The following is a 26,026-nucleotide window of genomic DNA, read 5'->3' on the forward strand; positions in this document are numbered from 1 at the left end:
ACTGAACAATGAATCAACCCTCTAAAAATTTTTTTTGACTCTATCAAGTCTGGTCTCATCTGTGAGAGATGTGTTTTATCTCCTGGTCATCTTACTGTGGTTCAGCACCTCCAGAGGGACATCTCTCTGTCATACAGGTCAAACTGCAGGTCACTAATGAGTCTGTCAACACATTGCATGTCTTCATTGTACCACTGTGTATGCTGTTGGTATGCTCAGTCTTTTTCCACTCACTCACCTGAGAAAACCTCTCTCTCCAAGGAAAACACTCCCTGCTGTCAGCGTCAGCCAGGTTCTTTAAATGCCATCTGCAATACAGGACGCTATCAGAAGGGTGCAAAACAGGAAATATGAGATCTAACCCTAACAAATTATTTTGCTGAAGCGAAGAAGCAAAAATTATATCTCCCTTACTGTAATATGAGAGGACAATACACACAAGAACAGCTTACCTCAGATGTACTGTATGTATGCACCCAGTGTTCCTCTAAAAAGCTGCAATGAGCTCAGCAGGATGGAGATCAGAAGAAATAAAACCTACAGTAGCAGCATGTCTGACCTCATCTCCATAACACTTGGCAGCTTCAGTGACTGCCCGGCTTATAATGACCATTAAGGTGCAATTATGAGGTTAAGATCTTTAATTGAGGTCAATCTTACATTTTAGAGCAGTTATTCATAAACCCAAGAAACTATATCTTTCCATTTCTTAACAAAATACATAGATTTTGTACTTATTTACAGGGAACTGAACAAACTATCAGATTAACAGATATATATTCATGGATAGAATTTGAGATTTTCCACAAAATCATATAATGCATGCAAACATATAACCATGAGAAAACTCTGAATATCAAATTTAAGTTTGGGTTTATTTACAAGTTTAGATTTAAGTTTCAAAAACATGACATTTCAAGTATTACACCAGTTTCTTGTGGTGGCTACTGGTAAGATGGGATACAATATACTAAATAGCATGCATTTAAATAATATTGTGTTGTGTTATGTTGTGTAATACTGACTTCCCTTTGGTTAACAAGTGATGTACAGTCTAGTGGTTGATTGCTGTTATAGATAAAATGTCTGTTTTGCGCGTAACTTAACCTCATACTGTGTTTTAATTGGCACAAAAATGCTGTGTAATGCTGAAACTGAGTGGCTGATAAAATGATGAACAGTAGTCTATGGAAGTCGCTATAGAAACAACTGTATCTTAAATGGAAAGCAGAAGCAAACAGTCACACGAGAGTTGTTGAAATTACAACCCAGATGAATCTATCTATATAAGCCACGCCCATTTCTGTCTAGAATGATTTTCGGCCATTTAGATTTTTTGATACTCCTCCTACAAATTTCGAGCAATCGTCACCAAATTTGGTAGAGATCATCTCTGGACCAAACCAGAAGTCGTTATGTTTGTGGATTTTTGATGTTTTATACAGTTTTGCTGTAGCTGGCCCTCAAACTTAGCTCAAATGCTGTGGGCAGGGCCTATATTACAAAAACATCATATCTCTTGAACGCTTTGTGCTATTGCGACCACATCTGGTGGATATGTGTAGATGTGATGTCTGAGTGAACATGACAAATTTGGTGCCATTTGGCCAATAGGTAGCACTGAAGCAGCATCATCTAACTATAGAAAGGAAGTATTCTGTGTCTGTCTGTGTATGTTTGTATGACTGTCCATCGATTATCTCGACAAAGCTGCAAGTAGCACTTCTGTTTTCGGAAATATTAATAACGCTAAACAGAAATAATCTGCTCTCTGCTCAAATACCTTCCCCAAGTTTGCTTGCAAGTGTCCAAAAATGTCCTTAAAATCTCTCTCTCTCTCTAGAAGAGATAATATCTTAGCAGTGCCCACCACAACCATGAACCGATGTATTGTTATGTATCTAGGGCAGTCATCATGCACTCAATTCGGGGGATACATTATTGTGACAATATTTATTATTCTGACAGTTACACAGATGTGTTACATTTAGGGACGTTCAAACTCCAGGTGCTCCATCTAAAATATCATCATATATATTTAGAACTAATTAAGTGTGTAGCGTATCTTTTACATTCATTAATGGATAATCCTATAAGTCATGATAGTAAACAAACGACCCAACTAGATTTTCCTTCAAATAATAGTAGGCATACAAACAAACTTATTCATTTGCACACAAAACCGACAATCTTTTATTAACGTCTCATCTAAAATAGAGCATCTTAAATATTAAACAGTGTTAAGGATGAGCCCTCCTAATTAATAGTGCAGATATGATAATAAGGGGGCAAGTTTTACAGTTTCAGTGCAGAGAAATCTGATGACAAATATAGATTCACTGTGTGTGTGTGTGTGTGTGTGTGTGCATGTGTGTGTGTGTGCACACGTTGCCCTCAGGTCCTGAAGAACACAGCAGCAGTCACAGCTGTTAGAGCCACAGCAGCCACAGGCCCCCAGATCAACCACAGTTTCTGAAACAAGCGGCGACACAGAAATGGAAACATGAGCATCATCACCACATGAAACCGTCCATCATCATCATCATCATCATCACGGGATCGCTAAAGCTTTGACAGAAGGAGCTTGCCATAGAAAACCAATGCAATGCACAGAGAAGGCAAGTTTAAAAACAGCTCTTTCAGATAAAGATAAGCCCATCATCCAAGCCAACTGAGAGAAACAGTTGTTAAGCATTAGCCATCCAGACAAGACAAACAGATGTCAGATGTTGGAACTGCATGATTAGAGAGGTTAGAGTCTCAATTTTTTTGGAGTTTCCCCCGAGGAAAGGCATTCTGGGAAATGAGGAAAAGCTGATTAAGTCATGCAACAGTCTAAAAGACACTGATGAGAATGAGAGATGTAGGCCGAGTTGACAGGAGTAATGTGTACCTTACTACCACAATGCGCTGAAGCACCAATACAGCAAAGCCAGGATAAGGCCGATGACTATGGCTTGAACAGGCAGCAATAGGGACGTCTACAGAAGGGAAGGGATATTACAGTAATCAACTGCAGCAGGACATACTTTTAGTTGGGCGTAGCTTTATTAATAAACCCCTCAGTCAGTAGTCTGTTTGTAATTGGTGTTTACACAAATCTCAAAGTCACACACGGCTGTCAATGTGTAAAAGCAACGGTAAAAGACAGTGGATGATTAAGAGGGGAGCAGGTGTGTGCTGCTGAAATAAAAAAAAATATATTGTGAATCTTACAAAAGATTCACTTCTTATGCCTGGAGATATTTCACAACAATAAAACAGATGTTCAGTTCACTGTTGTTGAAAAATCTGAAACAAAGCTCATGCTTTTAAAAACAACTGAAGAGGTTTGCTTCTTATGCAAAGCTATGGTGCTGTTTTTACAACTTAATTGCAGGCCATTATAAACTGTTTTTCATACAATTATATGTGATTTTGGTAATTTATGATGGACCAGCACTCACCTTTGTCCCTTTGTCCTGTAATTCCTTCATGTTGGCTTTGCACTCCTCAAACTCATCTTGAAGCGTCTGTTTTTCCTGCTCAGTCTTCTCATATTTTTCCTTGAGGTCTGACAGCTCCATCTTCGCCTCCTCATACTGCATAAAGCAAATTATTATTTTTTACTTAATCACAAGACAAATTACTTTTACTTAAATGTATGTTCAGGGTACATTTGGCTAACAAGGGGGCATGCTGAGGTTAAAGGTCGCTGATGTGAGTATCGGTGGTCAGGGTGGTGACAGTTTCTCACACTCTTTGTCCTCTAATGGGGCTTTACTACATGCAAAGGGCTCTGCGAGCACTCCGGCTCGACTTTCACTCAGTGACTGAGTGAGCCACACCACATTGGTATGAATGACTTTGCGGTTAAGGATGACTTCATCTCTGCTTTCTGCTATTCAACAGTGCCCCTCCTGTCTGAGAGTCACTGTAGTGGTTAATCCATTCCCATCCAGCCTGCTAAACCTGACTGGGAGTATACAGCATGTGCCACTGCCAACACAAGCAAACCTGTGGGCTGTTTGGACGGGAGGATGCTCTACATTTCACAATCTTTTGTTTTAAGAAAGAAACTCTGTGTCCTTGCCTGGGTAACTTTATCACTGAATAACCGCAGTAGGTGATGCATTCAGGGCCTGTATTTATCAGTTGTCTCAAAATAAAAGATCAGTCCTAACTGGGCAAGATTCTCAGGGACACATACTTGGTCCTACGGTTAAGCATAGGAGAGAAAGCTCTTTTCAACCTACAAAAATCATCCTACACTCCAAAAGTTAAACACAGTCAGTGATGAACAGAACAAATAAAACAAAACATTTGGATTAGATTGACAACAGAGAGCTGCTGCCTGTCTTATTGTAAATGTATCACAACATATCCCAATGTCCTGAGTGAGCTAGGCTACAATATCATAAGTATGGATAGTGGCAAATAAATTACAAAAGCAACATTTGATAATTCATTTTTACTTTTTTACATATTACATTTTTACTAATATGTTTGCACTATGGAACTGTGATGCTGGAAAGTTACTATCTATCTATCTATCTATCCATCTATCTACATGGCCAGTTAAATAGCAGTCAATGGCCCAGATGGATGGATAAAGGATCAGGGTCTGTAATTATCATGTTTGTCAAAGTAGAAAATCAGTCCTAGATGGAGTTGCACATGGTCCTGTTTGGTCCTACTTTTAGTCATTGGAGTAAACCCCTTTTATCACTTTTTATCAAGAAAAGTCACCCATATGCTCTAGCTCCTTTACTTTGCACATTTGGATTTGTTTAGTGTCACGCTCACATAAAAATCATTACTACAAACATAAAGGGTGATGAACTCTTAATGGAGAGATTCCATAGTATCAAAACATACTAGTTATGCATACCTGATCCTTGGTGTTGTGTTTAATTTCATTTTATGGTTATGTGTGGCCCTGTTCAGACCTGGCATTAACATGCGTCCTGGGTGATCCGATACAGTTGTGAATGCACAGAAGACGCATTGAGGACGCAATGAGATCCGATCGCTCAGACCACATTCAGAGGTGCTCTGGGCCGCAAATGGCCACATTATTTTAGCAGTGTGTACGCAAATGTGTCCTGGGTCACATTGAAGAGCCACCTATTCAAATGATGTGTGTGTGTGTGTGTGTGTGTGTGTGTGTGTTACTCACCGAGAGAGGTGATCCACAACAGCTTGTGTGGCCGAGGGTTTCATTGTACCTCTAGCTAATTTATGAAGGTAATACAATAACGGCAAACACTTTATAACTCCCACATTGTTAACAGCAGCCCCCAACAGCTTCACTAGCTCTGACCTTTCACAATATAAGCCCTAGACATATAGCCTACACTGCATCAAGAGGCAACTCAACAAAATAGTGTAATATATAGTTATATAGCTTCATAGCTTGTCAGTGATATGTCTGTGTTTTTGTTCCGGTGTTCCCGCTCGCCCACTCACTTTCTGAAGCTTTGTGCAGGCAACGGCGGCGGTGTCAGATGCACAGAGGTCCCCGGGGACCACCGGTAGACAATAACCTTAGAGTTTTACGTTGATTAAAATGTAATGAGAGGTGAAGTGAGATCCGACCACAAGTGTTCACTCGAGACGCATTCTAATACCAGGTGTGAACTGATGGATTAGAGCTGTCCACTTGTGATCGGCTCATCCGGGATGCAGGTTACAGCCAGGTCTGAACAAGGCCTGTGATTTTATTTGCTCTCAAAAAGGAGAGACCTTCTACCTCTCGTTGAGTGTGCATGTGGGAGGTTTCATAAATACTGTAACGCCTAGTAAACATTGGCTGTGTGAAGCAGCATGTCAAGCAGCAGTTTCTACACTGCATCCATTCTGCCACGGTGTTGCTGTGCACTCAGGACTGTTTTGACATATCTCACAGATCAATACACAATCATTCACTTGTGTGTATACTGTAAGTGGAAAAAAATAAGACTTAAGGCCTTTGGACACTCTGGCCAGTAACCAGTGCAGCCAATGTAGACAGCTGCACTGGTTATATGGAACTATATCTGTGAAGTCAGTCACAGGATTGAAAAGTTACTGAATGGCAGCCAGTGTAGACAAGGTATAACTGTCAGGTTTGAGGGTAGAGTTAATTCCTAGGAGTGGCTCTGAGATGCTTGACACTTTGGTTGATATACTGGCCTTAGTTTTGTGAACGTACCTCTCTCTGCAGAGCCTTGCTGTGGCTGTCTGCTTCATCCAGTTGAGTCTGCAGCTTGTTGCTATCCTGCTGGTGCTCGAGCTGCAGGGCTGCCAGTCTCTTCTCCAACTCCTGCTGGGATCTCTCCAGGGCTTTGAGGCTGTTGCTCTGCTCAGCATTCTGGGCACGCGAGCTATCAGAAGCAAAACAACACTGAGTTCAATAGGTGAAGGGATCACACGAAAAGAAGCATGTGTTAAACCGTGTAGCAACACATGTCGGAGCAGAGTCAAGCAAACGAGACAGAGGGGGCTCCTGGTGATGTAGCTCGATGCACTGACCTCGCAAGGTCCTTCTCCAGCTGCTGCTGTCTCTGCAGTAGTGCCTCTTTCTCGGAGCGCAGAGCTGCACAGTCGCTCTGCAGGTTGCCCTTGTCTTTCTGGTGAGTCTTGAGGAGTTCATCCTTCTCAGCTCTGAGAGAAACAAACTCCGTCTGCAGACCGCTCCTTTCCTTCTGGTGCTTATTCACGGTGTCTTGCTTTTCAGATCGCAGGGCAGAACACTCCTTCTGAAGGCCATTACACTCCGCCTGCATGGACTGCAGCTCACTGGCTGTGAAAATAGCAGATGCTCTTTACTTAATCTTAACAGATTAAATTAGAATTCATAGCAAAAAGATTTTTCTGTGCACTTGGACGAGCTAGTGTACATTTAAAGTCTCTTAATGCTTGGAACAATTTTGTATCATTATGTGTATTTACACCATGTGTTACCTTGTATTTCTGCAGTTTTCTGCCACTGCTTGCTCTGTTGTTGAAGGTCACGCTGCAGGCTGTCAATCTCACGCTCATATTTGTTGGCGGTCTGACGCCATTTGTCCAGATCCTTCGAGGCGGTTGCCAGGTTAGTCTGGATACCGGCGACGTCACGGTCCCGCTCAGCAGTGGCTGCCTCCAGTGCACGTTTCAGCGCCTTCACCTCGTCACGTGCGCTCTGTAGCTCGTCGTGTGAACCGGAGGAGGCGTCTATCTGCTCTCTGAGAAGGCCCGTTTCATCTTGGAGCTGCCGCATTTGGCCTGTTTGAACCACGGTCGGTGTTTAGATTAGTAATGTTGACATTTTTAGTAGGATAGACAAACTGTTTCTATCCACAAACACAAAGATGTACCTTGAAGATGTTGTATCTGTTTTGCAGATTCATCAGCTTGCTTCTTATTTTCTTTTCTCTCATCCTTCAGGATACCTACAAAAGATGATTGCATTTATTTCATGCATTTTCTGGTTGTCTGTCTATCTGTGTGTGTGTGTGTGTACAGTATCAAGTGAACAAAATGGTGAGTATCTAACATCAAAGATTTGCATTTTTACCTTGTAGCTCCATGCATTTGTGTTTCTCGGTATTAGCCAGCTCCTGGGCTTCTCGAAGTTCATCATTCAGGCGCTGGATCATTTTCTCTGAGTCACCAGAGGACCCCTTATTTGACCTGGTCAAGTCATCTGATAATGAAATACAGAACAGAAATTATTACCCTGATTACAAGTTCCTTTCTGCTAACATGATAGGATCTAGCTGTATGAGCCACTGGAGTGCATACAGAGACATTAGAAAGTAAAGTTTAAACCATGATGACACATAAAGCAGTAATGACGGCAATTCACTACTATAAAAATAGAAGGATAACTCAAAAGTTGCACCACATTAATTCTGCTTCAGTCCCAAATTTTTAACCAGGGCTGACATACTAGATGATTTCCCCAGACATTAAAATAGGACTATTACATAAACTAATTGCTAACCCAGAAATAGACCCAACTGCATTATCTGCATTTTTTTATCCAAGCTTTCAATCCAAATTGTCCATTAACCCGGCAAAAAACGGGTCTCTGGCACATCTACAGCGCTTGTTAACAGTATGTTACTGTAAACAATACACAAAGGGAACAGGCTAGCCAACGTTGTCAAGGGTCTGTTGTTTCCTGAGGTGAAAACAAGCTCCACAAATACTTGGGCTTTGCAATTCCCAGTGCATATCTTGATCCCCTAATCTACCATGGCAGCTAGGAAAAGAGATGACCTCATCTCAGACTGAACATTTAGCAGAGGCGAAAACAAGAGTCAGAACAGGTCAAGCATGTGCACCATAAATGGACACATTAGTGGACTGAGGCGGGCCGTGAAATGCTGCATTTGTCGTGAAAACTGTGATTTCATTGTGTCTGGCACACAGGGCTGCATAACTGTACTGCACAAATATGCACGTTAGTAGTGTAACCAGACGGCATTGATAAATGCCCCTAAAATGAAAGGGTATGAAGCGAACGGCTGGAGGCTGGTGGCACCCTCTGACACAGGCACATGACCACCCTGCTGCGTGCCAGACAAAGGATGGGCGGGCAGGGCTCTGTCCGGCATGTGTGTGTGTGTGAGGTTGTGTGTTCCCTCATGCATGCATATGTATGAGTGAGCGTCAGAATGCGAGTGGGCTTCCTGTACGTGGGGATTGTGTGAAGGATGAATGTCGTCTGGAGAGCACGAGATAAGGGCAGAGCATTTCAGATGAGGGCATCCAACGTGTTATCTTTAGTAACATTATTATGTCGCAGTGTCACAGAGTGACACCTGACAAAGTAATAATGGGATTAGCCTGCGTGTAAAAATACCTCTCTGACTAGTTCGGGGATATTGAGCATCACGCTGCCTCAAGTGACGACCGGGGAAAAAATGCAGGAGATGGTCTTTTTTTAGCTCAAGTGCTGAAGGCTAAAGCCATCATGGTCTATCTTTCCCCGCCGTCAGTTTCCTTCCCAATGAATGTCACAGCGTTCTTAAACTGAATCGGAGGTTTAGCACCGCTCGCACTGAATGTTTACAGTGTTCAGCCGGTCTACTGATCAAACTGCAAGGAGTGATGTCAACGTACTGCTACAAAACATTCTGTATGTGACTCAAACTGATAAATACCCTTATTATTTTTGAAAAGACTGAGATGCTGTTGTCGTGAGGACACAGTTTGCTTTGTGCTGCTTATATACTGTGCAGCGTGGCATTACAAATTCATTCGTCGTGCAGAATTGATTCGCTCACTAATATGCACGCACATTTTCTCATGAAGGTCCCTGTTGATTTGTATGTTCTCTCTATCACTGCTTTTAATAAGTCGCCCTAAATGGCACTAACACACAGTCAGTTAATGTGCCCTCTGTGGAAAGAGCCTCCATCTTCTAATAAGCTGTTGACACTAGAGAAATTAGCCTCCAAAACAAGGCCATCTAGAGCACTGTGAGCTCAACCAACTGATGTTATAGGCACAGACACTCCTCCTAACTGTGACTCATGCTTTTTTTTTTTTTCTCCCTTCGCATCGTCGGTTAGTAAGATATGCTGTCAGGTAAGAGACATTTGAGAAAGCTGAGTCATTCACAAAAGAACACAGCTGGGTTACCTTTAATGAGCGATAGGTTATTCAGGGGATCACTCAGCTCTTTGTCATCCATTTGATTATCTGTAAAGAAAAAGTATAACTACATATCATGTCAACAATCAAATAAGATATATTTCACTAAAATCAAGAGTTCATGTTGACAAATAGAATACATTATAAATAAATAATCTTAACTAAATCATTGCTGTTGTTATGGGTTAAGGATTTGAGTATTTTTGAAAGGTAAACACAAAAATGCATGCTCATCTATGAAGTGCTTTTGAAAGAGGCAGCTGCATCAGTGCTGAGAAATGTCCTTTGAGGACTAGGTCACACAGAAAACGTACAAATAAAAGGTTTAGAATAAAAACTTATGTTAGGAAATATTACCTTATGTGATCCAGCAGCTACAGTACTCAATGTGCTGAGGCTACAGCAGTCCCTGGCATGAAGAACTCTTCTCCAACTATCAGATTTTTTCAGATGCAAAATGGACCAGTCCAAGCAGTGAGGAGGGGGGGAGGGCCACCGAGAGGATGACAGACACTGTGTACCCGACCTCCCTGCTGCTATTGTTGGACTGACGCCAGTGAAGACAAAGAAATGGTTAAAAACAAGTGAACAAAGTGTGGTTACAAAGCTACACTAGGAGGTAAGTTAGATGAATGTCATTAAAAACACGACCCCTATTTTGTGGTTGAAGTCTTGCAGCCCCTCCACACTAGGTCATGCATCCTAGTATGGCATGTCGGAAGCTGCAGCTGCATACTGACACAGAGAGGTTTTGTTCAGGGAGCCGAGCTGCTCTCTGACCAGTATGGTACTGATGCAAAAATCTACAGGATGACACAGAATAGTGTGTATGTCCTGTATGTGCTGGACTGTAGCCACTTCAAATTCATGAATTATTGGCCTTTAGGGTTAGATCTACATGTCATCTTGAGAGGGCGAAGTCGTGCTGTGACTAACAAAGGGACAAACTGTGTGTATTGTTTAGCTAATTTGTATTATATTGGGTTATAAAATACCTCAGTTAGCCTCTTCAGCATGCTTTGAAATGTTTGTGAGGCTGAGGTGAAATCAAGATAATGACAGGAAGCAGTGGCCTAAATTGAAAAGCATGATATTTAAATATGCTTTCTACATGTTATCCCTCTGGTCAAAAGCTTTCATGTCACATCAACAATTCCTTGAATAATGTATGACGTCACACAGACATAAAGGTTGTGATGCAGGTTTAAAAAGGGGGGGGGGGGGGGGTGTTCATGGTTTAGAGGACATTCACATTAGTTCATTTTAGATTTTTTAACTTAATTCTTTTCATCATACACAAGCATACTTACTTAAAAAAAACAGATTTGCTGGAGTAGCCTAACTTCAGATAAACAATGTGAAGTGGTGGCACACATCCAAAACCGTAATAGGCCGGTAATGGACCAGTAGAAGACAGCAATAACAAATGTTTCAACCAAATGCTCTTCTTCAGAATTTAGGACTCACCCTCATTAAGGCTCAGATTCACTAGAACTAAGATGTGCCAATAAATTGTACTGGGAGCTACAGTGTGCGGACCTTTTTCTACATTTTTTGTAGCCTAACTTCAGTTCCCCTTCTTATTTAAAGCTGTATAATTCCATATTGTAAATGGTGATATTATGTGTCATCATCGTTATATTAATGCCACAGGCTCAATGGTGCAAGTATGAACAGCTCGTGTCGATTGTTATTCCGGCTCAGTTAATGTTTGATAATAAAAAAGCTGCACCCTATACTCAAAAAGGGAAAACCATTCAGTGGTAAAAGGAGACGGTTACCCAGCTGGCTGCAAAAATCCAAATTACAGCTAATGGTACATTAAAAATCCACAACACTAACAACCTACCCTTACAGTTTGCGTGAAGCTACACGATAACAATACATTTAAGGAGATAATCAATTGTTGGACACAGCAATGGATATTTTACCTTTAGAAACCTAGGCATAAGGGGTTATCTTAGGACTCACAGAGTGAAATGTAAGATCCTATGAATTTAGTAAAAAAAACAAAAAAAAACAACAACAACAACCAGGGACAGGACTCTTCATGATTTTTCTGTGAGGCCATATTTCAGCGAGAGACCTCAACCTTGGTTGGTTGGGCAAGCAAGTAATCAAGTAAAGGTTTATGATGATATAAAGCTGTAAATCATTGACACATTTTCAGTCAATAATCAACCGTTCCAACATTCTTCTTTAATCCGAGTAAATTTATAATCTTTACAAACTGTATCTTGGCATCCCACAAGGGTGTTATTTTACCTTAGAGAACCCTAAATAGCTGATAGGTGATAAAGGCTCTAAAAGAGCACGCAGAGTCCTCGACACAGACAAGTGAAGGGTAAACCCACATAAACCGGTTTTATAGCTGAAAGATGAAAGAACTTTACTAACATAAAAGTTTGCAACAAAACTTTGACTAAAATAGTTGCCCATTTTAAAGTTGCATAACTACTGCCCATTGATCACATCCACTATTCCAAGGCTTTTGTCCTATATACTTTTACCACATTTAATAAAACCCTGGACTCACACCAAATGCAATAAAAATCAGCTTGTTCAGCTTGTCATCAAAGAGGTCTTGAGGATGTTGTATATTTCCTATCAAAAGGCACCTAGTAGTTGTCTTAAATGGAAGTAAGGTAGATCTACACTCAAGTACACCTTGCTAAAACTAATGCAGTCTAATACAACAGTCCTGTAATGAATCCTGCCCCCATGAAGGTCTAATGTTTTATTAAACTGTTTTAGAGAGGTGTAGATTAAACTGTATGATAACTGGAGGATTGTAACCTTCATAAAAAGCAGGATTTATTGCAGGGCTCTTGGATTAAACTGCATTAGTTTTAGCCAGGTTAACCTTATAAACAGGGTGTATGTTTATGTAGTCTATATGGCTGGCTGTGGAAATCTATTTTGGCGGGAATTAAATGTAATTTTTGGGATGGTCATTTACTGAAAATCAGAGTTTACCCACCCATATATTCCATACAGTAAACTAACCTAAAGTCAACTAGTTTAGCATTTTAATCTTAAATTAGAATGATAAGATAAGATGAGTTAAGATAAGATATTCCTTTATTAGTCCAGCAGTGGGGAAATGTGCAGTGTACAGCAGCAAAGGGGATAGTGCAAAAAACAAGATGCATCAGCTAACACAGTAAAAAAGAGCTAAACAAAGTGTAACAAAATATGAACCATTTAAATAGAAGGAAGTATAAAAAAGGAGCAGTATATACAGTATTGACAATAAACAGACTATTAACAAAATTGCACAAGTGGAAAATGATATTGCACAGTGAGAATGAAATGAAACTCCACCTGAAAATATCAGGTTATTGTCAGAAGTGTTACTGTAAAGTGGTACTTTTCACTGAGTTAACAGTAACTTTCAAACTTTACAAAACCTTACCTGGATGTAACTAACTAACTAACTAATAGCTAACTAAGTTAATGTTTGTTGTTTTGATGGTTACCTGATATATCCTTAATAATATTAAGTTACAGGGTTAAATGTGGCTAAACACATTAAAAAAATATATTTCAACTGTCTTAACTTACCACCAAACAACTCCAACAATATGGTTAGGATAGTGTTAATACAGTCCCTACTTTTAAGGCACATGTTCTTTCTCCTTCTTCTTCTTTGGTGCTTATTGGTGGTTGGCAAACCAGCTTATAGGTGCATTACCTCCATCTACTGGACTGGAGTGTGGAGCATTAGATTGGCAGGAAAAAAATAAAATAAATAATAATAATAAAATAAATAAAACAAACAAATAAAACAAAAATAATAAATTAAAAATTAATAATTATTATTATTAATAATAACAATGATAACAATGATAATAATGATAATAATAATAATAATAATAATAATAATAATAATAATAATAATTAAATTCTCTCCATTATTCCTGTTGCCCTTGAGTAATTAATTAGAAGATTGTGTACTTTCTTAGATGTCTTTTCCTAGCAGATTCCCCATTGTAATATTTCCATCATCTACTCCTGATAGCAATTCCCTTCTTTCTTTGTCATATTTGTTGCACTCTATAAGAACATGCTTGACAGTTTCTGGTTTATTACAGTGCGTGCATAGTCCAGTTGGGTGCTTTGCCTATTCTATGGAGTATTTCAAGACACTTTTTTTTATTTATTATTTCAAAATGACAGTATACATAGTAACAGCAGAAAAACATTTACATACAAAAGAAGCATAGCGAAAACATAAACAAAGACCTTTGCCAAACATAAAAGGACAACAGAAATGAAACAAAACCAACATTAAATAAAAAAAAAAACACACACAATAAAAAATAAACCAATAAAAAAATAAAAAAATAAAAAAGTAACAAAGAAGACCACGCTATGAGTATGACAATAATTTCACTTAAAAACTTTAAAGGATATTGCATACGTTCATTGTTTTCATTGCTTTTTTGTTTTGTGAGGAAGAAATTGTTGAGAGATTATAATTCTATTTCTTTCATAAATACAAAGAAATTAGGCTTTTCTTGGGTAAATGTACACTTGTGAATGTGGAACTTCGCGAGAATTAAAATGAAATTAATAAGAAAAAAATGCATTACTGTCTTTGTCACTGTAATCATATTGCAACCAAATATAATGTTTCTATAGTACAGTGCAAAAATCTGAGAAAATGTTTCAAGGCACATGTTGAAGAGGCAGTATCAAAGCCTACAACCTATGAGAGCATCCTGAGGGACAGACACCACCCAGCTCACTCTCTGTTCAGGTGGAGGGAATCAGGACACAACCTGAGGCAACACAGGCCAGAGAGCATCTCCACTCACAGAGCACCTCTGCTTTCACAACAGCTTCTTCCCAGCTACAATAAGACTGATGGCAAAGGACGTTAAAGAGGGACACAAATACCCCACACCTTCACCTCCATACCATTACTGACACACAGTACACCTGAACTGAATGGACTGTAATGCTGTGCAATATGTTGCCTTCCACTGTGTAATTGTCTGAAATATATATCAATTATTTCTTTTTTTAAATATTTTTATGAGAGCTACAAGTTCTTTTAACATGGTCATGAAGCATATATACTGTATATTTGTATTCTGGGGGTATCGTTCCTATGCAGAGGGTAGTTTAGTTAGCAGTACATTGCTTTGCTCCCGTGTTGGTACTCCTGTCTGTTTCTCCAAACTCCATCTACTGTAGGTAATACAATAAGCACCTCATATAACCTCACTTCAAAACAACCTGCCAACACCAAACATAACTTAATAAATAAATAAATATCATTAAATGTAAAAAAAATATAAAAAAAATTACTTAGCCATTAAATAATTAATAGTTTAATCCTTTATCTATTTGTGTTTCTGTTTAATTTTTCCCTTTTATTTATTTGTGTATTTATTTTTATAAATATTTAAATGTACTTATTTATTTTTGCATTTATTTATTTATTTATTTTGTATTCATTTTTTGAATATTTATTTATTTACTGTATATTTGTATTCTGGGGTTATCGTTCCTATGCAGAGGGTAGTTTAGTTTATTTATTGACTACACTGAGGGCGTTTTTTATTTTAATAATTTATTTATTTATTGTGTTGAGTTGAATGTGCTACTTATTTTGTACAGTAATTACCTTTTGCCTTTTTCTACCTTTTTTTTCTTTTCTTAAAGCTGACTCGGTGTAAACTGCTCAGAATTCCAATGTACTTAGAGGTGACGATAGCAAATAAAACTCTTGAACCTTGGATCTTGAATCTTGAACAGTGTGTTCATCCCTGAGGTGGAAAACATCATTGAAAAGTTGCCTAATCAGTGTGTGGGGTGGGTGTTGCCTTTCAGACTTAGGTGTCAAGCTAGCTTTTTTTATTATTTTTTTTTATTTCAAAATGACAGTATACATAGTAACAGCAGAAAACATTAAAATCATTTACATAAAAAAGAAGCATAGTGAAAACAAACAAAGAGCTGTGTCAAACATAAAAGGACAACAGAAATGAAACAAAACCAACATAAAAAAAAACAAACAATAAAAATAAATAAATAAATAAATAAATAGATAATAATAAAAAAAAGACCAAGCGAGAGTATGACAATAATTTCACTTAAAAACTTGAAAGATATTGCATACATTCATTGTTTTCATTGCTTTTTTATTTTGTGAGGAAGAAATTGTTGACAGATATAATAATTTCATTTCTTTCATAAATACAAAGAAATAAGTATTTTTTGGGGTAAATTTACACATTACTGTCTTTGTCAACTGCTCAGAATTCCAATGTACTTTTTTTTATACTTAATTTTTTCAAGGCTGTTTTCATATATGCAATCCACTGTTTGTAATTACAACAGTCTATAAACCAACTTTTAAGTAGACGAGCTTACAGACAAACCCATCAAGTACACTATAGAGAAAACAACCTCAACATTCAAAAAACAAAACAAAACCAAGAAAAGAAATAACAATAGTAATAATAATGACAAAAAGAAAGAATAGAGTTAAAAAACAAAACAAACAAAATAAATAAATAGAGAATTCCAATGTACTTATAGGTGCAAATTGGCAAATAAAACTCTTGAATCTTGAATCTTGAATCTCTGAAACGACATTGTGTTCATCCCTGAGGTGGAAAACATGATTGAGAAGTTGCCTAATCAGTGGTGGGTGTTTCCTTTCAGTCTTACGTGTCAAGCTAGCGGTCTGTACTGTTTCCTCCAGGACAAAAACCAGAAGTGAGTCTCTCTCTCTCTCTGTGGTGTTGCAGGAGGAGCTGGACGCATCTCTTTTTCCAGCTAGTTAAACCCAAAGCCACCACCAGATGTTCGACTAGTAACTTTCGGCCGTGTGTTTTTGCTTATTCTCCTGTTGGATCGCGAGTGTTTTACTGATGACTTCCTCTATCTCATCCTGGATTTGGAGTGAGAGATTTTGGCTTCCCGAAAATGTTACATGGGCGGACCTGGAGCGACCACCACCTGGTGAGGAGTATCCTCGCATGAGACACATCCTGTATGCTCTACCTCTGGCTGTAGGAGTCTTTCTACTTAGAATGATCTTTGAAAGGTAAAAAAAAACACCTTTTGTGCTTTGTTGTTGTTGTTGTTGTTAATTATCTTTTGGTGGAGGCTCTTCATTTTGGGTTGCGTGCGCACAGTGGAGAGCTTCAAGCCTATGTGGCAACTGGTTGCTCAAAAAGAAGGAGGGAAAAACATACCAAACTCAAAGCACAATAGCTACCAAAACTCAAAAAGCAATAATCTTAATATGTGAGTCACTCTTTATGAATGCAAACTATCTGGAAACTAAAAGAACCAACTCCCTGCTGCTGCAGGCTCCAAACAATAATACTGAGCATAAAAGTTAGTTGTTATGAAATTAATGAAAGTACCTTGTTCATAAAGAAGAAGGGAAAAACATACCAAAACTCAAAACAATAATCTTAATATGTGAGTTACTCTTTATGCAGAACCAACTCCCTGCTGCTGCAGGCTCCAACAATAATCCTGAGCATAAAGTTAGTTGTTATGAAATTAATAAAAGTACCTTGCTCATAAAGAAGGATGGAAAAACATAGCTACCCAAACTCAAAGCAATAATCTTAATATGTGAGTCACTCTTTATGAATGCAAACCATCAGGAAACTAAAAGAACCAACTCCCTGCTGCTGCAGGCTCCAAACAATAATACTGAGCATAAAAGTTAGTTGTTATGAAATTAATAAAAGTACCTTGCTCATAAAGAAGAAGAGAAAAACCTACCAAAACTCAAAACCATAATCTTGGCAAGGCAAGGCAGCTTTATTTGTATAGCACATTTCAGCAACAGGGCAATTCAAAGTGCTTTACATAAACAACCAAGAACATTGCGACAAAGTGCAAAAGAACATTAAGACATAATTAAAACAGTTATAAAAACATTAAAGATTAGAAAATAAAAACAAGCTGAAAATAAAAGCAATAGAATAGAAAATAGAATATAACACACAAAGTATTTCTTATATATGTACATTCACACTTCTTGATATGTATATGTTCTTAACATGCCTTGTACAAAGTATTTCCTTTTATAATTGTAATATAACTTATTATTTTTAATGGAGCTTCCCAGCAAAAAAGCATTTCACACAATTGTACTTGTATAACCGGCGTGACAATAAACGTCTTGAATCTTGAAATTAGACAACCTCTTTGTAAACAAATTGTTCTTCAGAGATGGGACTTGCTTTAGTTTCTGCCTGCCTCTCTCTCCATGTGACATGTGATAATCATAGGCTAATTCTCCACTTGTTGTTGCCTTAGTCTCTTATTAACAGTGTTTGCATTCCTTTGAGGCGATGACACATGAAGTGACTCCACCGGCTTGTAACACATGCTAACCTTGCTCAGCCAGATCGTTGTCTAAAGGATAGTTTAGGTTTTAAACAAAATGAAGAAATGGCATACTGCTATTTCTTTTGGTGACTGGAAACTGAGCCTGGTTAAGGGTTAGGAAAGTCTCTAGCACAGAAAGTCAACAAGTTTTAAGGCTAAATTAGGGGTTGTGCATGTGGCTCTTGCTTCATTTAGAGTAAAATCCCTAATGAAAGGGCAGGGCCCAAAGCCTCGTCTGTACTTCTATTCATTCAGTCTGTTTCCATGTTTGGGAAACCAGAAGAGTAGGGTGTTGTGAGATTGTAATAAATTGCTTGTAGTTTGAGCATGAACACTGGTTAACTCAGATGATCTTGTGACACACATCAGTGTTTTGGTTAGGGGCAGCCCTCCCATCTTTGTATCCAATACGCTCACATGACAGAGGTCATCACGCTCTCTGTTGAGACTAGGTGCTACATTCCCCATGATTCCTCCTAACGCTGGCCTGTGTGTCCCTTATAGGCTCTATTGCACTCCTCCCTCTGCAAGTCAAACATTACTCTGAGAGCAAACTGCAAACTCGACATTCAAGTCAATGAAGCCAATCCTAGCTAATGGTTCATCTGTTCCTAGAGCCTGTATAACGTGCTTAACTTATCTTCTCTCTCCTTGTCTGCGTGTCTGTCTTAATACCTCACCATATCTGTGTCCCCCTCCCTGCCCCCACCCGCTCTCTCTTACTTTTTTTTGCCTCCATCTGTGTGTATACAGGCTAGTGGCCAAGCCCTGTGCCCACATACTTCAGATTCAGGCAGGAGTGCCTCGGCAAGCTCATCCCAATGCTGTCCTGGAGAAGGTGTATCAGTCCAAAACGGTACTTATAATGGCCCATGTTCGTTCTGTAGTCCATTAAAGCTGCAGTGGGAAGTTATAAAATGGAGCAAATTTGATTTGAAAAAAAGAGTTATTTTTATAAAACGGTCACTATATCCTGACAGTAGTGCACGAGACAGGTAGTCTGAAAAAAATCATGTGCCTCTGTGTCCTCTGGTGTCCTCCGGTGCTCCTAACGGCATCTACAAGATTTCACAGACCGGAGGAAAACAACCAATCAGAGCAGAGCTGGAGACTGCCGTCTCTGAGCAGCTGTCAATCACCCGCTAACTCCGATCAAACGGTCAAACTAGGCAGCGCTGATCAAATATGAATCAATATTCTGTTGCTGTAATGCCTATTTCTTGCCTCAAATGTTTTCAGAAACATCTTGTTGTGTACTGTTTAGCTGTAAAATGAGAAAGTTTGTGACTCGGCAGCCATGTTGAGATCAGTTGAGGAAATACCAAGCACCGCCCACCAGCCGGAGCAAACTTTCTCATTTTACAGCTGAACAGTCCACTTCAAGATGTTTCTGAAAACATTTGAGGAGAGATATAGGCATTACAGTAACAAAATGTTGATTCATATTTGATCAGCGCTGACTAGTTTTCCGTTTGATCAGAGTTCGAGAGTGATTGACAGCTGCCTCCGTTGAATGAACAGCCAATAGGAACGCGCTCTCTCTCTCTGAAATGATTTTGTAAAGCCTGAAAACAGCCATGAGGAGGTGCAGAAGTCTAGTTATCTCTCAGAACACTTGAATTACAATATGCGGAAAGGTTATTATGTATCTTTTGCCCAATGATGCCAAAAATATTCTGCCTACTGCAGGTTTAAATGTTCCTCTGCAAGTCTGCAATGGAATACACCAACACAGGCAGTAAATAATTCAAGCAGTGTGACAGTCATGCCTACTGGTGATTTCTATTTGTCCTTTTCAGCCGCCAGACACAAGGCAGCTGGAGGGACTCTCCAAGCAGCTGGACTGGGATGAACGGAAAATACAGAGGTGGTTTCGCGTCCGTCGGAACCAAGACAGGCCCAGTATGCAGAAAAAGTTCTGCGAGAGCATGTAAGTCCCTACTATAATGTCCCTACTGAACTGCTGTGTTGTGAGCATTCATTGACTTACCTTTAGCGCCACCAACAAGTAAAAATTCTCACTTATCCTGTGAAATATCTCAACATCAACACCTTGTTAGTATGACTGTAGACTCTAAATCTTGTTTTTCAAGAAGAGAACAATTAACAGTGTTGTGGTTTCTACTCCGCAGGTGGCGATTTACATTTTATCTGGGGATTTTCATCTATGGCATTCGACATTTGTGGACGGTGAGCTGAATTAGCATACTGATTGCTTTGGAAAAATACAGATACTGTTTCACTGTCGCTTTGTCTTTTATTGACACGCCTACTGTATGTTTTTGTTTATGTAATCATATGCATTTTATTTTGTTTCTGTCAGTCGCCTTGGATGTGGGACACCAGACAGTGTTGGTACAACTACCCTTTCCAGGTTAATAATAGTTTTTTTTATTAACTGCATACTCATCATATTCAGCTGCTTATATTATGACTCCAGTGGGCTCAGCAGCACATTGTTGGCAGGCCAGTGGGGCTACATATTTGTTAAAGGTGTTTTTTGTTTTGTTTCCTTCCCTCCAAAAGCCTCTTAGCGCTGGACAGTTCAACCACTACGCAGCTGAGCTCGCTTTCTATTGGTCTCTGATGTTTTCTCAGTTCATAGACGTTAGACGTAAGGTGAGTAAACAAACGCTATTGTGCTGCCTCTCAACAGCCCTCCTGGATATGTGCATTTGTGTCAGAACTGTTTTGCCGGCTTTTCATGTTCGTTTCATATCATATCCAGGTGTGCCTGTTTTAGGAGCTTAGCTTTCACACCATTTAGCTTCACCAGTGTATTAGAATTAGCTTATTATAATGCGCTCAGGCAGAACAGGTTAGACAGTGAAGCACTACAGTGCCTCTTATTTATTGCTTCACATCAGCATGTCAGCACGGTATGTACACAAAGTCTTTAAGTTCATACGTTGACTGACAGCCTTTTGATGGATGTACAAAGACGGGTAGTGAGTGTATTATGCAACAACTTCATCTCTTTGTTCTCATTAGCTGCACATGTTTTTACGTACTTGTAAAACGAAGGGAAGTTTGAGCATACTATTTATTTACCTCGTCTCTCTTCATTTCACCGATGACAGGATTTCATGATCATGCTTGTCCACCACCTGGCCACCATATTCCTCATCACATTCTCCTATGCCAACAACATGCTTAGAGCTGGCACTTTGGTCATGTGTGTGCACGATGCGTCCGACATCTTCCTCGAGGTAAAGAGCTCAGCGATGATGTTTTTTTCTTACAGAACCTGTTTCTAAGGAGCAAACATAAACAACACAAACATACAGACGTAGGCAAAGTTGTTGGTACCCTTCCGTTAAAGAGAGAAAAACCCACAATGGTCACTGAAATAACTTGAAACTGACAAAAGTAATAATAAATAAAAATTTACTGAAAATGAACTAATGAAAATCAGACATTGTTTTTGAATTGTGGTTCAACACAATCATTTTAAAAAACAAACTAATGAAACTGACCTGGACAAAAAATGATGGTACCCCTAGAAAAGATGTAAAATAATGTGACCATAGGGACATGTTAAACTAAGGTGTGTCCTGTAAATAGCATCACAGGTATCTTCAAACTTGTAATCAGTCAGTCTGCCTATTTAAAGGGTGAAAAGTAGTCACTGTGCTGTTTGGTATCATGGTGTGTACCACACTGAACGTGGACCACAGAAAGCTAAGGAGAGAGTTGTCTCAGGAGATCAGAAAGAACATTATAGACCTTCATGTTAAAGGTAAAGGCTATAAGACCATCTCCAAGCAGCTTGATGTTCCTGTGACTACAGCTGCACATATTATTCAGAAGTTTAAGGTCCATGGGACTGTAGCCTACCTCCCTGGACGTGGCCGCAAGAGGAAAATTGATGACATATTGAAGAGACGGATAATACGAATGGTAACCAAAGAGCCCAGAACAACTTCCAAAGAGATTAGAGGTGAACTCCAAGGTCAAGGTACATCAGTGTCCGATCGCACCATCCGTCACTGTTTGAGCCAAAGTGGACTTAATGGAAGACAACCGAGGAGGACACCAAATCATAAAAAAGCGAGACTGGAATTTTCCAAAATGCATATTGACAAGCCACAAAGCTTCTGGGAGAATGTCCTTTGGACAGATGAGACAAAACTGGAGCTTTTTGGCAAGTCACATCAGCTCTATGTTCACAGACGAAGAGATGAAGCATCCAAAGAAAAGAACACTGTACCTAATGTGAAACATGGAGGAGGCTCGGTTATGTTATGGGGCTGCTTTGCTGCATCTGGCACAGGGTGTCTTGAATCTGTGCAGGGTGCAATGAAATCTCAAGACTATCAAGGCATTCTGGAGCGAAATGTGCTGCCCAGTGTCAGAAAGCTTGGTCTCAGTTGCAGGTCATGGGTCCTCAAACAGGATAATGACCCAAAACACAGCTAAAAACACCCAAGAATGGCTAAGAACAAAACATTGGACTATTCTGAAGTGGCCTTCTATGAGCCCTGATCTAAATCCTATTGAACATCTGTGGAAGGAGCTGAAACATGCAGTCTGGAGAAGGCACCCTTCAAACCTGAGACAGCTAGAGCAGTTTGCTCACGAGGAGTGGGCCAACATACCTGTCGACAGGTGCAGAAGTCTCATTGAGAGTTACGGAAATCACTTGTTTGCAGTGATTGCCTCAAAAGGTTGTGCAACAAAATATTAAGTTAAGGGTACTATCATTTTTGTCTAGGCCAGTTTCATTAGTTTGTTTTTTTAAATGATTCTGTTGAACCATAATTCAAAAACAATATCTGATTTTCATTAGTTAATTTTCAGTGAATTTTTATTTATTATTACTTTTGTCAGTTTCAAGTTATTTCAGTGACCATTTTTGGTTTTTCTTTCTTTAACAGAAGGGTACCAACGATTTTGCCTACGTCTGTAGGAGCATGGAAATGATACCGCTGTGTTTTGTACTACCTGTTTGACAGGAAAAAACACATCTTTCACTAGCATTTCAGTGACAACATATCATTACTGGAGATACTGTGGTGTGTTTTTAATACTGTGAATCATTCATTCCTTGTTTATTCCCTAAGGCTGCCAAGCTGGCCAACTATGCCAAGTACCAGAGGCTATGTGATGGCCTGTTTGTGGTGTTTAGCATAAGCTTTTTCTGCACGCGACTCGTCATCTATCCTTTCTGGTGAGTCAAATGAGAGCTTATTTACAAATCAAATTAAATACTTTTGCCTACTTGTCACATGAGTCACATAATTAGCTATCAGAAGTCAGTTTTAAATTAGTGTCTTAAAGGGACAGTGTGTAGGATTTGGTGGCATCTAGTGATGCGGTTGCAGATTGGACTCCGTGAAGAGGACCCTCTCCCTATGTAGATATGAAGGGCTCACTCTAAACTAATGAAAACACAACAATTCTTATTTTAAGGTGATTTTACACTCATGACAACATAGTTATGAATATTATATAGAGTAATAAGTCCTACAACCATGAAATGAGTTAGCATTTTAGCTGTTATATGGAAGTCAATGGGTTTTTCGAATGGGTTTTTAGTTGGATGCCTGAAATAAGGTCTGTGGTTATCACAAGCTTAAAAGATTTTAACGTTTTGTTCTACGATATAAAATATGTCAGTAAATATCCCACTCATGAATTTTGAAGCTTTTGTGTGTCTTAAAGGCGGTTGCTAACAAGTGGCTAATGATGATACAAATCATCATCACACCGACTCGTCTACCTTTACAGCCTCGTCGTGTATACTCTTGTTCATGCAACCGTGGTGGAGTTTGTTTATAGCCTAACATCAACTTTTTACTTCTGGCGATTGCGTTCACGCTTCAAAAATCATAAAAGTGGTGTTCATTTGTGGAGATTATCATGCTTAACCCAACGTGTAAGTATCATAAACGTTCGTTTGCCACAGAGTTCATTTTCTACAATAATCCAAAAGCCAATGGAAAAATCCCGTTGGCTTTTTGTCGAGGGAACCAGGGCGATGCTAACTTCCTGGTTGGCCTACAAAAATATGTCATCCCTGGAGAACTTTATTCCATTTCTGCTAATAGATCCCCCGAAATGTTACACACTATTCCTTTAATGAACTAAAAGTAATAATATATTGAGAGCTCCAGTAACCCCTGTGTGTGTGTGTCTTTGTTGCAGGGTTGTTTATAGTGTTCTGATTGAGAGCTGGGAGATCGTTGGGCCGTACCAGGCCTGGTGGCTGCTCAATGGGTTGCTGTTGGTGCTGCAGACTCTTCACATCATCTGGTTCTACCTCATCGCTCGCATTGCTATCAAAGCCATTTTCAAGGGAAAGGTTAGTCTGGCTGTCTGTTGTGTGTTTAGTACAGTTTTTAGCCGCGCTAGCAACATAATTTTATGGATGCAATGTTTGTCAGTTGTTCCACTACTTTGGTACGGACTGAAATATCTCAACAACTATCGGTTGGATTGAACAAAAAAATTCATGATCCCACAGGATTACTACTACTGACTTTGGGGACTCACCACCGTGAGACATTTCTGTATTTTAGTAAATCATCTCACAAAGTATTGGATGGATTGCCATGAAATGTGGTACAGACGTTTATGTTCCCTTAGGGTAATAACTTTGGTTATTTTGAGCTTTCGAGCACCATCATCATGTCAATTTAAACTTGGCCAATACTTTGGTTTATAAGCAAATAGCTGTAGATCTAAAGACATTCCCATTAACCTCAGATATACTTTGTGTTTAGTGCTAATTAGAAAATGTTATGTTGCAAACTAACTTCACTGAGATGGTGAGTGGTTAACATTACCTGCATCAGGATGTTAGCATTATCAATGTGAACTAGGGCTGTCGAATCTGGCGATACGATATGTATCATGATTCAGGGGTTACGATTTAATACATTGCGATACTGTAAGCAAGGTGATATATTTTTAAAATCAAATTATAGGAAAGCTGTCATAGTATAAAGATGCATATATTTGCAAATTAAGTAAAGTATTGACAGAGTTAATCTTCATGTAAACTATTAATTAAAAATAATTAATTTCTGAGAATCTGTACAGTATCACCAAACATAATATTGCAATACTCTATTTTTGATATTTTCTTACACCCCTATTGTGACCAAGGAAGTGACAATGCTGACAGCTTCACCGAGCTGCTAGCGTGGCTGTACACTCTATTAGTCTTGTTTTTACTTTCCTTTTCCTCACTGTTCCTATATGTGTTTTATTGTACAGGTGGCGAAAGACGACCGCAGTGACATCGAGAGCAGCTCAGACGAGGAGATTTATTCCAATTCCAGTAAAAGTCCCAGTCAGACCCTAAAACCAAAGGACATCAGTCACACTGGTAATGGAGAAGCTCATGACCACTGAGTGTCATGAGGGGATGTTTATTTCCAGTGTGGCTTTTTTTTTCACCTGCTGCGTGCCTGTGTGACCCACCTTGACCTCCTCAAAAGACATTAAACATTTATTTTTCAACCAGAAAGCTTTGCTGAGTCGTTCAAATGGAGAGTGGACTTGGATACAGGGGAACGCCTTGTGTGGAATAAAGACTTAGCGCTGTCTTACTGAGTCAAGTTTACACTGTGTGAGGTTTACACCTGCTTTTTGCTTACCGGAGCAGACAGATAGATGTGTGTGGTCTGTCTGCTCCTCGCTGTGTGTGTGTGTGTGTGTGTGTGTGTGTGTGTGTGTGTGTGTGTGTGTGTGTGTGTGTGTGTGTGTGTGTGTGTGTGTGTGTGTGTGTGTGTGTGTGTGTGTGTGTGTGTGTGTGTGTGTGTGTGTGTGTGTGTGTGTGTGTGTGTGTGTGTGTGTGTGTGTGTGTGTGTGTATGTGTATGTGTGTGTGTATGTGTGTGTGTGTTCTCAAAGATAGAAATTGAAACAGAGCATTTCAACACTGCTATTGTCAAAACTCATTTTCTACATGTAAATACATTTTATTAGTGAAATTGGTAATATATTTACAGCTGTAAAAGAAATCACTGCGGTCTGCCTTACTGAATATACTGCTTACTCTCTCGTAAGTTAAATATCTCTCTGAAAATGCCAAAGATTTCTTA

The 26,026-nt window shown here is 39.2% G+C and overlaps 2 protein-coding genes across 3 annotated transcripts; one reads left to right on the forward strand and one right to left on the reverse strand.

Annotated features, from left to right (window-relative positions):
- Positions 1 to 626: 626 nt before the first annotated feature.
- slmapb (sarcolemma associated protein b) lies at positions 627 to 13,281 on the reverse strand. Of its 2 annotated transcripts, XM_037772540.1 has the most exons (11): positions 13,171 to 13,281; positions 9,964 to 10,153; positions 9,595 to 9,654; positions 7,520 to 7,648; positions 7,320 to 7,394; positions 6,925 to 7,227; positions 6,493 to 6,763; positions 6,173 to 6,344; positions 3,447 to 3,581; positions 2,894 to 2,981; positions 2,330 to 2,472 (listed from the first exon to the last, which is right to left on the reverse strand). In XM_037772540.1, exons 3-10 carry the CDS (start codon positions 9,644 to 9,646, stop codon positions 2,898 to 2,900), a joined length of 1,221 nt encoding a protein of 406 aa, XP_037628468.1. In that variant the 5' UTR covers positions 9,647 to 9,654; positions 9,964 to 10,153; positions 13,171 to 13,281; the 3' UTR covers positions 2,330 to 2,472; positions 2,894 to 2,897. The 2 variants fall into 2 exon arrangements, with proteins under 2 accessions (XP_037628469.1, XP_037628468.1); XM_037772541.1 differs by lacking the exon at positions 2,894 to 2,981 and having other exon boundaries at positions 627 to 2,472.
- A 3,009-nt stretch (positions 13,282 to 16,290) lies between these two features.
- Positions 16,291 to 25,544, forward strand: LOC119489753 (ceramide synthase 5-like). The gene is made up of 10 exons (XM_037772542.1): positions 16,291 to 16,669; positions 18,730 to 18,832; positions 19,776 to 19,906; positions 20,109 to 20,166; positions 20,300 to 20,350; positions 20,503 to 20,595; positions 21,057 to 21,185; positions 23,040 to 23,146; positions 24,124 to 24,280; positions 25,198 to 25,544. Exons 1-10 carry the CDS (start codon positions 16,494 to 16,496, stop codon positions 25,333 to 25,335), a joined length of 1,143 nt encoding a protein of 380 aa, XP_037628470.1. The 5' UTR covers positions 16,291 to 16,493; the 3' UTR covers positions 25,336 to 25,544.
- Positions 25,545 to 26,026: the final 482 nt, after the last annotated feature.

This window comes from Sebastes umbrosus, chromosome 6 (assembly GCF_015220745.1).
Source record: "Sebastes umbrosus isolate fSebUmb1 chromosome 6, fSebUmb1.pri, whole genome shotgun sequence".
NCBI classification, from domain to species: domain Eukaryota; kingdom Metazoa; phylum Chordata; class Actinopteri; order Perciformes; family Sebastidae; genus Sebastes; species Sebastes umbrosus.

What these genes read in the sequence shown, in the direction of transcription:
- slmapb (XM_037772540.1), bottom strand. Translation starts at nt 9,646, where the DNA reads ATGGATGACAAAGAGCTGAGTGATCCCCTGAATAACCTATCGCTCATT. An exon ending in TAACCTATCGCTCATTAAAG is followed by an intron (nt 7,649 to 9,594) that starts GTAACCCAGCTG and finishes TTTCATTATCAG; the next exon opens with ATGACTTGACCAGGTCAAAT. An exon ending in CAAATGCATGGAGCTACAAG is followed by an intron (nt 7,395 to 7,519) that starts GTAAAAATGCAA and finishes CATCTTTTGTAG; the next exon opens with GTATCCTGAAGGATGAGAGA.
- LOC119489753 (XM_037772542.1), top strand. Translation starts at nt 16,494, where the DNA reads ATGACTTCCTCTATCTCATCCTGGATTTGGAGTGAGAGATTTTGGCTT. An exon ending in AAAAAGTTCTGCGAGAGCAT is followed by an intron (nt 19,907 to 20,108) that starts GTAAGTCCCTAC and finishes TCTACTCCGCAG; the next exon opens with GTGGCGATTTACATTTTATC. An exon ending in GGTACAACTACCCTTTCCAG is followed by an intron (nt 20,351 to 20,502) that starts GTTAATAATAGT and finishes TCCCTCCAAAAG; the next exon opens with CCTCTTAGCGCTGGACAGTT.